Source organism: Malaclemys terrapin, chromosome 2 (genome assembly GCF_027887155.1).
Source record: "Malaclemys terrapin pileata isolate rMalTer1 chromosome 2, rMalTer1.hap1, whole genome shotgun sequence".
NCBI classification, from domain to species: domain Eukaryota; kingdom Metazoa; phylum Chordata; order Testudines; family Emydidae; genus Malaclemys; species Malaclemys terrapin.
In genome coordinates, this window is record NC_071506.1 from 59555517 (window position 1) to 59567708 (window position 12192).

General features: G+C 40.3%; 1 protein-coding gene across 2 annotated transcripts in view; it reads right to left on the reverse strand.

The window, feature by feature from the left end:
• PREX2 (phosphatidylinositol-3,4,5-trisphosphate dependent Rac exchange factor 2) overlaps window positions 1–12192 on the reverse strand; it is a 280651-nt gene that overhangs the window by 81052 nt on the left and 187407 nt on the right. For both annotated transcript variants that reach the window (XM_054020338.1, XM_054020337.1), the window contains exons 31-33: window positions 11199–11240; window positions 6614–6831; window positions 2006–2108 (exon numbers count right to left, since the gene is read on the reverse strand). In XM_054020338.1, the coding sequence (XP_053876313.1) occupies window positions 2006–2108; window positions 6614–6831; window positions 11199–11240 (363 nt within the window). The remainder of the gene's footprint in view (window positions 1–2005; window positions 2109–6613; window positions 6832–11198; window positions 11241–12192) is intronic.

Here is a 12192-nt window from a genome sequence, read left to right on the forward strand (position 1 = left end):
ATTTTCAATGTTGTGCAGGTGAGTAAGCATAGAACTGCCATTAGCAAAAGCCAGTGAAAATTTACCCTTTTTACTCTAAGGGTCCATCTACACTTTGAATTGGGGGTGTAATTCCCAGCTTAACTAGACATGTACTAGCTCTGACTGATCTAGTGCGCCAAAAATAGAGCGTAACCACAATGGTGCAAGCAGCATGAGGGACTAACCATCCTGAATACATATCTAGCAGGGTGAAAATATTAAAAGATTTGCTAGGTAAGTAATCAGGGCAGCTAGTGTCCTGCTCCTCATACCGCCATGGCGACACTCAATTTTTAGCATGCTAGGTCCACCACAGCCAGCGCAGGTATATCTGATACTCAAGCTTCACATTACACTCCCAGATCAAAGTACAGACATACCCCAACCTTAACATTTGCAGAGTTACAGCAGCTTACTTCAAATAAAAATCCATGCATATTTCCAGTTATACTTTTAAATTAAAAATTAAAAAAAACTACAACCTGTAGCTGTTATGGGTATTGATGCTCTTAGATTATGATTTTGCAGCTCCAAGAAAAGGAGGTTAAATTGCCACTTGTTACTATTTTTTGGCATCAAGAAATAATTAATTTCTTTTAACTTTGGCAGTTATGCTTTGCCGTAAATGAAAAGCTGAATTTGCCACCAAAATCTGCTTCTCCATGAAACCATGAAGTTTGGATCGTTGTGATGTTGGCATTTAAATTAAAGGCTGAAATAGAGCTTGTTGCAATTCTGTTTTGATCTGAATGCTACACATAAGATCTCTGTATATCACCATATATGAGAAAGACTTTTCCATGGGAAGGAGACAATATGAGCACTGCACAACACAGGCAACTAATTTGCTCCCAACTAGGAATGCTGTGCAGGCTGACCCTCCACCCTGTCTTGGATTAATGTCTGATTTAATGGGACCTCTTCTTAATGGGAAATGGTTGAAGCAGGGCTATGGAATCTCCTGCAGACTTGTTCACCCAACACAGCAGAAGTAGTATATGGATCAAATCCTAACTCACCACCAGCCCTGCAAATGTGAACCCTGGCAACACTCCGTGGCTGTAAGGTGGTACTTGAATTCTGGGAGTGCTGACACCCTCTCTCACTAGCAGCTTTGGGGTCTTTTTACTGTAAAAGTTATCTTGTGTGATCTCTATCTCCAGGGCAGTATTTGTTTGGAAAGCTTGAAGTTAATCAGACACGCTTTTCCTCCTGCTGAGTTATGAGACTTTGGAAAAGTGTGTTTTCATTCGCTGTGCCAAATTCACCGCAGGCTCTGAACATCAGGAGGGGGCTGCAGAGGCAGAAAAAAGCTGCAACCTCTCCTCCACCAGGAGTCGGCAGGCAGTCAGTGCATCCCCAAGAGTAGCTTGGGCATGGGGGATGCTCTGATTCAGCACATCTCATTAGCCTGCACCAGCAGGGCTCAGAGGACACTTCTTGACAATTTAAAGCTGTCCCTGACAGACAGAACCCTGGAGGAAATACCATCTGCCTCTTCCCACTCAGAAGTCAATCTCCTCTTCTAGCACCATGCTGGTGCTGACAGATGTAAGTTATCCCTTCGTGTGTCACTGATGATGTAGATGTGAACAATGTTCTAATGTTCTTCTGTCCTCTGATAACTTGTTTTACACACTGCTCCTTAGTGAGAACTAGCTCTTCTGGACATTGTTTCTGGAATGGTCACTTATCTACTGGCTTCACTGAGACCACGAATCATTTACTGAGGCTCCTGAACAGCTGTCAGATAATAATTACTTTTCATTGTGACTGACCTTTGCTGGATATCAGGAGATCTAGTGAGGAAAGGTTCTATTATTCCATTCCCAGCCCCATGACCCATATCATTCCCAAATTAAGACATCTGCCCATGAGCTGAGATGCTCCAGAAGAGAAAAACATTATATTACTTTAAACATATCTAACATGCCACTGTTTGTTTATAGAACAATAAATCTCATAAATATACTTCTTTACTCACTTGCGACTAGTGGTTCTAGTTCTGACTGTCTAAAATAAAAAGTAACTTTTTCCAGGTCAAACAAAGCAACCAATGTATCTTCTAGCATGGCTTGTTCATCAGTCTGGAATGGAAAAAAAATCTCTACTCAAATAAAGATTATGTGATTTTAGCATGATGTTTCCATACTGGAAACCATATACCGCATGAACATCAAAAATAACTGCAGAAAGTTACACCTGGCTTCATTAAAGTATTAATCTAATTAACTTTCAGGAATAACAGATGATGGATTTGTTTTTATTCGGTTTCTACTCCCTCTTCTACTGGCAAAAAAATTATTATTAAAATTGAAATTAGAACTGAAATTATTAAACTATTTTGCAGCTAAAGTTAATTTACAGCTACCATTACAGCTACCATTTAATTTAATTTTAGTTGTTGTGTATGTAAATGGGCAACCTTACAATGTATATGACACTAACCCTAGATTTTAAAAATTCTTCTACATTATTGTGATGCACTGTTTTAAAATAGCACCCTGTAACCTCCTTAGTCATCATTTGTTATGGTTGTGATATTTCATATAAGGAATGCCTTGCAAGGTATCATATGAAAGGTCATGATCTACTGAAAATCATTGTTATGTCAAAATATGTGTATCGTGATTAAGGCTATAATTTGGTCACGGAGGTCATGGAAGTCACAGAATCCATGACTTCCGCAGACATCCATGACTTCAGTCTGCAGTGGTTTGGAGCTGCAGGGTATCCCCACCTCCCGTGGTGGCCAGGAGCTGCAGGGTAGCCTGGCCGCCCAGAGTGGTCGTGGTCCCCTGCAGCTTCCCAGTCCCCATGGGTACAGGGGTCCCCAGCAGCTCTCCAGCCACTGTGGGTGCAGGGGTCCCTGGCAGCTCCCCAGTCCCCGCAGGTGGCAGGGAAACCCTCAGCAGCTCCTCAGCCACCGCCGCCACCGATAGGTGAACCCCCCGGAGCTCCCCAGTCCCCGCAGGCAGCAGGGGATCCCTGGGAGCTCCTCAGCTGCTGCCACCAGAGGGAGAATCCCCTGCAGCTCCCCAGTCCTCACAGTGGGCCAGGCTCCCCCGCAGCTCCCTAGTACCTGCGGATGTGGAGGACCTCTGTGGCTCCCTAGCTGCCACAAGTGTCAGGGAAACCCCCACAGCTCCCCTGCCTGGAGGGGAATCCCCCAGAACTTCCCAGTCCCCAGGCGGTGGGGGATCCCCCACAGCTCCCAGGCGGGGGTCCCTCCCAGCTCCCAGCCACAGGGCAGGGTCCGCAGCAGCTCCCAGCCACAGCAGGGCAGGGTGCTTGACCCTCCTCCCTCCCTGTTTAGTCATGGACATTTTTAGTAAAAGTCAGGGACAGGTCACACCTTCTGTGAATTTTTGTTAATTGCCTGTGACCAGTCTGTGACCTTTTCTAAAAATGTCCATGACAAAACCATAGCCTTAATCATCATTGTATATGGAATTATGATATTCTGCAATATGGTTGTTATTGAAGTTGTTGTGAGTTTGGCTAGCTCTCCAGTAACAACAATGGTGGTGACCCACATCAAATGGGCATTAAGCAACCATCATGAGCCATTCACCAGCAGGGGAATTGTAAACAATAGATTTACAATTCTGTAAAAGGCAGTTGTGTAAACACCACACAATGAGGGTTGCTCAATTGTATGATTCAGCAAGGCCCACCAGGACATGTCTGGGGCCAATATCTTTCCTGGGACATGAATTGAGTGTGTAAAATAAGGCACAGTGGCATCATGAGATCACCTTTCTCCTCCCTCACCTACTCTGAAGGCAACAAGAATGCTGGGAAGACAAAGACTGAGAACTGAGATTGGTCCCAGGCTGAGAAAGAAATTCAGCCTGTGTATTAAGGACTGTAATCTGCCTGCAACATCCAGTGGGGTGAGAAAAACTGCTTGATTCAAAATATTCCTTAGTCTGAAAGTTCAGGATTTAGAATGCGTGTTTTCTTTTTATTTTCTTAGGTAACTACTTCTGATCTTTATACCTACCATTTATAATCACTTAAAATCTATCTTTCTGTAGTTAATAAACTTATTTCAATGTTTTATCTTAACCAAGTGAGTTTGTCTAAAATGCGTGGGGACTTTGCTGAGATTACAAAGGCTGGTGAATGTCCACTATCCTTTGACAAAGTGGCAAACTAATTAATGAGCTTGTATTGTTCAAGAGAAGGTCTTGAGCAGTGTAAGACGGTACATTTCTGGGGTGCAAGGCTGGTGGGGATTTGCTAGTGTCTCCCTCTCTATAGTTTATGAGAAACTTAGAGAGCATTCATGCAATTTAGCTGAACGTGTCGCTGCATGCTGGTGGCTGTGTGACAACAGCACCTGGATGGGTTTGCTGCTTGTCACTAGCAAACCATTGTGCGAAACAGCCCAGGATGGAGAGTTAAGGGGACACAGAGGTCACAGAGTTCCAGGTTGTTCCCTAGGGGTCCCATCACAATTACTACACAAAGTTAAAACTTTGTTTTTAAACACATCGGGGGAAAAAATACCCGAGCATAAGCTATCATTTATAGATAGTGGACTAGATTTTCAAAAGTCCCAGTTATGTGCTTAAGGGGAAATTTTTGTGCCAACGATTGAATGGGCAGCTCAAATGTGGGTGAAAATAGGGGAGTAATTTTCACCTTGACCTACACAATTTTGGGTAGCTAGATGTGCCAAAGTTCTGATTGGCACTTGTACTTCATTTTTGCAGGCTCAGATTTTGTGAACTCTCAAACCAAAATGATGGAAAATCTTACCCTTTGAAAATCAAGTCTCGTACCACATAACTTCAAGAAGTAAATTATAACCCTTTCAAGATATTTTATTGGATCTCTAATAACAAGGGAAGTATTCACCAACAATATAGTTAGCCTGGAAGTAAATACTTAGAGCAGTCACAGCAGAATCAATACTCACTTAAAATAATTGTATTTTTCATATTACGGTCCCTTCTATGCTAAACTACCAAGCAGACAAATGTAAACCTGGTGTATATTTAGTTCTTTCTGCAAGCATTGAAACAGTTAATAAATGCACAACAAAACAGATGGCAATAAACATATTCCCTATAACATGAAAATTAGCTGAATGTTACTGATTTACACAGAGGGGAAAAAACAATTTTCCCTGTTCCATGAACTTAAATAGTATTTCCCATGTATTTATGAAGAAGGGGTTATGCCTGCAACATTTTACCTAATGGTTCAATTTATTAACCCCCGGGAGAGAGGACAATTTTTATCACCAGAGTAATCTGAATACCATTCTATCACATGGGAAATCTTTACAAAATTGTTCATTCATTCTTTATTGAAATCCAGATGTAATGAGTGTAACTGCCCTCACAAGCCCTTTTTTAAAATCCTGGCTGCCTGCATGGATCCCTGAGGCTACTTTAAGTCACTTAGTGGACTAGACTGGTATCTGGTAGTCTGATGATCAGGGAGCTGGAAAGCTGTTTTTGCAATGTCCTCTTCAGTCATTCCTCCCCTGAGCTGCTAGGTGCCAAATGGCTGATCCTGAGGATTGGGCCTACTGGTTTGATGAGTCAGTCTCTGACTTCTTATTGTGAAAGCTTGAGACCTTTTAATATAGTGTCTTCTATATTTGCAATTCTGTTTTACCACCTTCTTAGCTGTTGTAGTTCTGTTACAAGATAACCGTTACCACAGGTACACCATAACTTCTGGATTTTGCTTCAAGGCTCAAGAAATTGTTCCTTTGTAATTAAAATCCCACATTATTTAAATGTTATTTTCATGTACTCATATACTGGTAATAATAGTCACGATGAATTGTTCCAATTATGTAATTTTAAATTAAAATTAACACTCAATTTTGTAAAGTTTTTTGCACAAAAAAGGAGTGCTGAGTTAGTCCAATAATAACATTCATCACTTCAGGAGAAAGTCTTTAAGAACAACTTTTTCAGTATTTTCTAACCAAGCATTCTGGATACAGATGATCCATGTTACTTTAAACAGGTGGTAAAACAGTGGGAAGGGTGGCAAAGGAGCAACAATTGTCTACCTGTGGATTCCCTGCTGAATTCATACTGGCTGGTTACATCAACTTTCAGTTTGGTTTGTGCCACCATGGCGGCAAAGCAGCCTCAGTGAGACTGAAGATTTAGCCCTTAGAGTTGAATTACCAAGGGAAAGTGGGGATTTTCTGTTAAAAATAGGTAATGAGTATTGTATTTTCCTTATATTGCTAATTACAGTGACTGAAGCTATGGTGATCACCTCATATATACTTATTGTTCAGAGGGGAAATAGCTGTGATAGCTGTGTGGTGTCTAATGGCATATTGGATTTTTAATCGCTACTATTGTGTGTTCCTCATACACCTTCTCAGTATCTAGTAACTTGAAACAGAAACATAACATTGTTTGTGAGTAACATTATTAATTTCCCATATCAGTAATTATTTGAACCACAGACTTCCTGAATAGCAGCTAATAAATACATGAGCTAAACACAAAGGATGCAGGATACTGTAAACATAATGCACCTTGCTTCGTGCTGCCCTTACTCAGCACTGTCATATTGACTCACATGTTTACTGCAATGAGATTCTTACCAGGTTAGGTGACAACAATGACTGGAAGTGAAGGAGGACACCTGCATTAGCTATCTGTTCCAACCACCTTCTGCTGGCCTCTCCAGTCTCCATTTCATACTCTTTGCTGTTGTCAAACATCTGATTTAAGGCAGCCATTAGTTGCTCTGAAAAAGCACAGACTGTGGCCACCAGACTTTGGCAGAAGACCATGTCTCGTCTGAGCTGTATCTCACTATCTGTGAGGGAAAGACCAGAAGAGGAAAAGCAAGACAAATGGGAGAATAAATTAACAGTAAATTAACTGTAGCAAGTTTTTGTTTTGTTTTAAGCAAAAGAGTCATTGTTTTCTGGAAAAATAAAATCTCACATCGCAAAAAAGCCTTAACTAAGAGATTTTACTCCTTATTTGAAAAAATTCAAAACAAATTAAAGGAGTTGTGTGAAAATAGTTAAATATGCTTTACGTACAAACCTGTTTAAAATTCACAATCCATTGAATAATCATTAAAATGTCCCAATTTAGAAATCAAACTTTGGTAAGCAATTTACTTTCTGAGTCAGTAATGTTACTGTGGGTAGCTCATATTCCAAGCTTTGGAATTTGAGTAATTAACTCAGTAGAGTAAGTGTTGCCTTTAGCTTAATGACGTATTTAATTAAAGTCTTCATTTAAATGCCACAATGTAACTTCCTTTCCAATACACAAGTTTTGTAGGTATCTCTGGCTCTTTCCAGATTCATGGTTCTGACCTATAAAACATCCATCTCTCTCGCTCCAACCCCACCGCCCTTCCTCCCTCTTTCTGTCTGGTGGCAATTTCCTCTTCTGCTCATAGGTCCTTCTTCTACAGACTCCCAAAAAAAGTCATTTTTCAACCCTCTGCCTGGTTCTATTTTGCTCATCATCATTCTATCTTTAATTCTTACCAAGCTCATCGTGATATCACTCAACTGCAAATATCTTTCAACCTTTAATGTCTCCCCTCTTGTCTTTTTCAGCTTTCTGCCTGTCACAACTAGATTGTATCCAAACCGGAACCAGCACCTAAAACAAAGACCTGCTCCACATGGCAGCACCATTGCTGTGAAACACCTGCCTTGCTGCCTGAGCTCTCACTGGTTAGGGGGCATGTCAAGGGGAAGAACTGGCCCCTCACTCCATCCCCAAGGAAGTTGATTAGTTATGCTACCCATGTTCAACATCCTACTATCAGCCCTCTTACCATTACAGGATGGATATGCTACTCTAGAGGAGAATCTGCCATGCCCAAGTTTGGGACAGTTATAAATGGTTATAGGTCACTTGGTCAGCTCTTGGCCTATCAGTTGGGAGGGACTGCATGATGTGAGCTGCAGACAGGGTTCACATGATGTTGCTGCTGGACCACAGCAGGCCCAACCACAACCTGAACACAAGGGCTGTAAGACAGGCCTAGAAAGAAGGTGGGACCAGAGGTGTAACACTGGGCAGCCAGCAGGGACTGGGTGACTGCAGGCCAGAGAAGATCCAGTTCCTTGGAGAAGAAGCCCTGACTAGTACTTCAACTACAACTTCAGGCCCCTGAGGATGACAGGGGGAATAGAATCTGGCCGGTGTAAGCTCATCCTTTATAGAAACATTGGCCACCAATCCAATGGGAAAGAGGTGTTCCCTAACCTGGGAGCAAGATTGGTATACACTTGGGGATGTTTGGTTACCAATGGAGTAAGACCTCTTTTATTAGAATCTAGAGTTTATTGCATTGAGGCTTAGTGCATAATTCCTGTGGTAATTAACTACATGTGACTCTCAAAGTGTTCCTTTTATCAACACTACAGCTCCATTCATGAAGGCTGATAAAGGTGTTGGGATATAGTTGTGTATTGTAATTCTTCCTGGTTACTGATTTCACAAAGATAAAAGAAAGATTCTCCACCCCAGAGCAAAAGGGTGTGAATTTGAGACAGCCTACCAAAATGGTGAGCCCCCTACTGCAATCAACCCCACATTTTGGGGTGTTCAAAATCCAGATCCTAATTTTGTGGCTCAGGCCCTTTTAGTTCTAACAAGGTAAAAGTTGAGGGGCATGATTCTTCACTGATTCGCACCTTGGTAGTCATTTCACGTGTGAGAAGTGAATGCAAAGTGGCTGTACAACATTTTTTCTGATTTGATAGTTTTACACCCATTTTGCTCTTATATCAATGACTACACATGGTGCAGGACAATGGTGAATTGGGCCCATCGTGAACAGACAGGATCCCTATTCTGTTTTCAATAAAGTAAAAACACAATGGGTTAGTATCCAAACTTGTCCCCATTCTGGGGTTTTCCCTTTTCCATTAACTGAAATAACAATACAGAAAACTCAGCCTGAAGTTGGCTTCTTCCTGAGGTTTCTCCCTGCAGGGCCTCTCCTCCTTGCTCTAAATCTTTAAAATCTCTGGGATGGAACTATAGGACTCACCTGACCAGGTAACCAGTAAAAATAATTCCGCATCTACAGAAATAACCCTGCATCCTAACACCTTCTTAACAAATTATGTGCTTCCCATGGGCAACAGGTGCCTCCTTAACATAACTCCATCCTCTCTATCTTCCTTCTTAACTCAAACTTCACATTTGCTTCCACTGTCTCTAACCTTGGAAACATCTTTGACCATGAGTTTGCTTTCTTTCTCCTACCTGTCCGTAAGGACTTTTAGAATACTGTCCACAAGTGCTACTGCTTCTTTACACCATTTCTACTGAAATCATTATCCAAGCCTTTATGTTTTCTGATCTTGATTACTGTAACTTCCTTCTCTATGACCTCTCCAAGTTCTATTCTTCAGAATCCAACATATGTAAAAAATGCTGCTGCTGTTTTTTTTTTCTCATTATAGAGAAATACAATAATCTCCCCCATGCTCAGATAATCCCACTGGTTCCCCAGTTCACATAACAATCTAACAGGCCTTCGTGATTTTTAACACCGAACATATATTTGCACCCATATGGATCTTGTTCTCTCTACACTCCCCACTGAGCTATCTCCATTTGTCTAGAAGCAGCTAATTCACTGTGCCTTCATAGATCCTTCACTCCTGCAGTGCCTGCCTTTTGCTGCAGCCTTCCTGTATCACCAACACCTCACATTTTCAAATCTCATCTAATATATTTTAACACTGTGTTTAATACTGAACTCAATAGCACTTTGTGATACAGTTTTTATGAGAGACTCTATAAAAACTAAAGTTGTAGAATAAGTAAAATGTTGCAAGCCCTGCAATTATTCTTTTATAAAATTAAACTTTTATTTTTTTCAGTCTTATAGGAAAGTAAAACTAAATATTTCTTTCTTTCAGAAAGCTCCCTGGCCTCTTTGGCAATTATCTGTTCTTTAAAGATTGCCACAGAATATTATCAAAGAAGGATTTCAGCCAGTCACAGATCAGAAAAATCAAATGTTTTCTTCTTAAAAACGGTACTGAATTTCTTACAGACATTATGGGCATGGGTTCATAAAAGGGCCTCAGCTTGACCTCTCATTTTACAGCCTCCATTAATTGTGGGTACAAATTATGGCATGTAGACATCTGATTTGCATATACAGTTTTGTAGTTGGATGTCTATTTGCTATCATTTGTGCCTCCCATTAATTGCATCTGCAAAATAGGAGTTTTTAAAAATCATGCCCTTCAGGTGTCCAGTTACGTCACTCCTCTGCACTGGCCACTCCATTTAAAACTTTTGAACAATTATTAATAATTATAAGCCCAAACTTTAAAACAAAGGACCATTACTTTTCTTTTATTTAATGCTGTGGTTTGCCTAAACTGTATGATAATAATTGGCTTTTATAGTCAAATGTCTCTGCTTCACTTGGCATTTAACCACCTGCAAAAGCTGTAGATTGCCTTGTACACTCTTCTGCCAGGAGCATTATCTCCTGAATATTGAATGCCCATTTACTCACTATTTTGTAAATACATTTGCATATTTCATGTTGTTAACAATGGATGAAATTGTGGCAAAGTAGTCCGTGGAAAATGCAGACCATTTCCAAAAAGCAGGGTGATAATTTTTTTAAATCCATCATATTCTGAAGAATTAGGTAAAAAAAGAGAAGGGACAGGGATGGGCAAGAAAGACAAGAATAACAAGGAAACTAGGGCCAGGGGAAGCTGGAGGTAGAGAGGAAAGAAAAGGAAAGGGAGAACGGAAATGATGGAAAATGAAGGTAGGTGTAGAAAAGCAGAGGAGAAAAGATAGCAAAAATATTGTATACCAGCTCAGTGCTTTAGCAGCCATTTCACCTACTGAGATCCAAAATAAGTGAGGGATGGTATTTTGCATCCCAAACATAAATATTCAGTTTGTATTGTCTCTCATTTACTAGAGTTTTCATTTTAAATTGCCATTGCCTTCGGGAACACTTAGTGTACATAGTAAGGGTAAAACTTCACATTCCAAGTTGTGGTCAATGGGTTTGGGATCTTCCCTTCCTCTATTCCTCTCTTCCACTTACCTCTTCTTTGGGTTCATAACACAAATATAAAACATCCGTGAAGAGAGATTCTAGTGCTTCAAAAAGAAAACGAAAAACCAAACCTCAGACTGAAACTAGCCTATTAAAAGTACCTGTATATTCAAGGAGTGCCAAAAGTATCCTTGTCTTCACCTCTGGAAAAAAGCACAAAGTTTTAGGACATAGTCAAAAACATCCCTTATATCACAATGCATATGCAGATTCTGATTTTACAGTAATCAGAAAGAGTAATCAGATTCATTTTCCATAACAGTTAACGTAATTTTACATCTCACTTGATGAGAAAATTAGTCATATTCTAAGTCTCCGATCTTGCAAAGAGAACCATGTCGGTGGAACTACTATGCCTGTGTGGAACCCCTGACACAAGGATCCCACATACCAGCACTGCACAGAGGCACAGGTCCATCCACGCAAAGGCAGCTGCAGGGTCAGTCTATATCGCTGTTCGCTTAACACCCCAAACCCTTTGCACAAGGAATTCCACCTCATTTCAGTTCTGCTCATAGAAGACCAGCCCTATTTTAATCATTTTCCCCATTTTATTCTCAAATCTCAAAATCAATGTTCACATGATGTATATCAATACATCATGAGAAATCTCTCTCTGGAGCATTTTCATTCCATTGCAATCTCCATTTTAGGGATTTTGGTTTTTGTTTTGTTGTACAATTTAGTATGAATTAAATATTTTTATGACCTGAAGCAAGGCAACACAATAAGAAAACTTTTAAATTTTTTCATAACTGTTTAAACTATGTTCTGCTTTTAGTAAGCAACAATAATTATGGTCAAGTAATGTCAAAAGTACATTGAGTAATGCAGGCCCAAAATTTGAGCTAACCTTTGCATTTTCAAAATTTGACATGGAAGGTCTTTCCTATTTATTTTAGGTGGGGCTGGTAGCACTGCCTATTATTAAGTCTGTTAGGGCTGAAATTTTCCATGATGAATATTCAGGCTGAATGTTTTTGGAAAATTTTAGGCAAAATGGCTCACCAGTTCTAACAATAAGGCTTGGAGAAAATACATTATTTCTCAATGTTAAAAAAATTCCATTAACCTTTCTTTGGAAACCTCCAACAT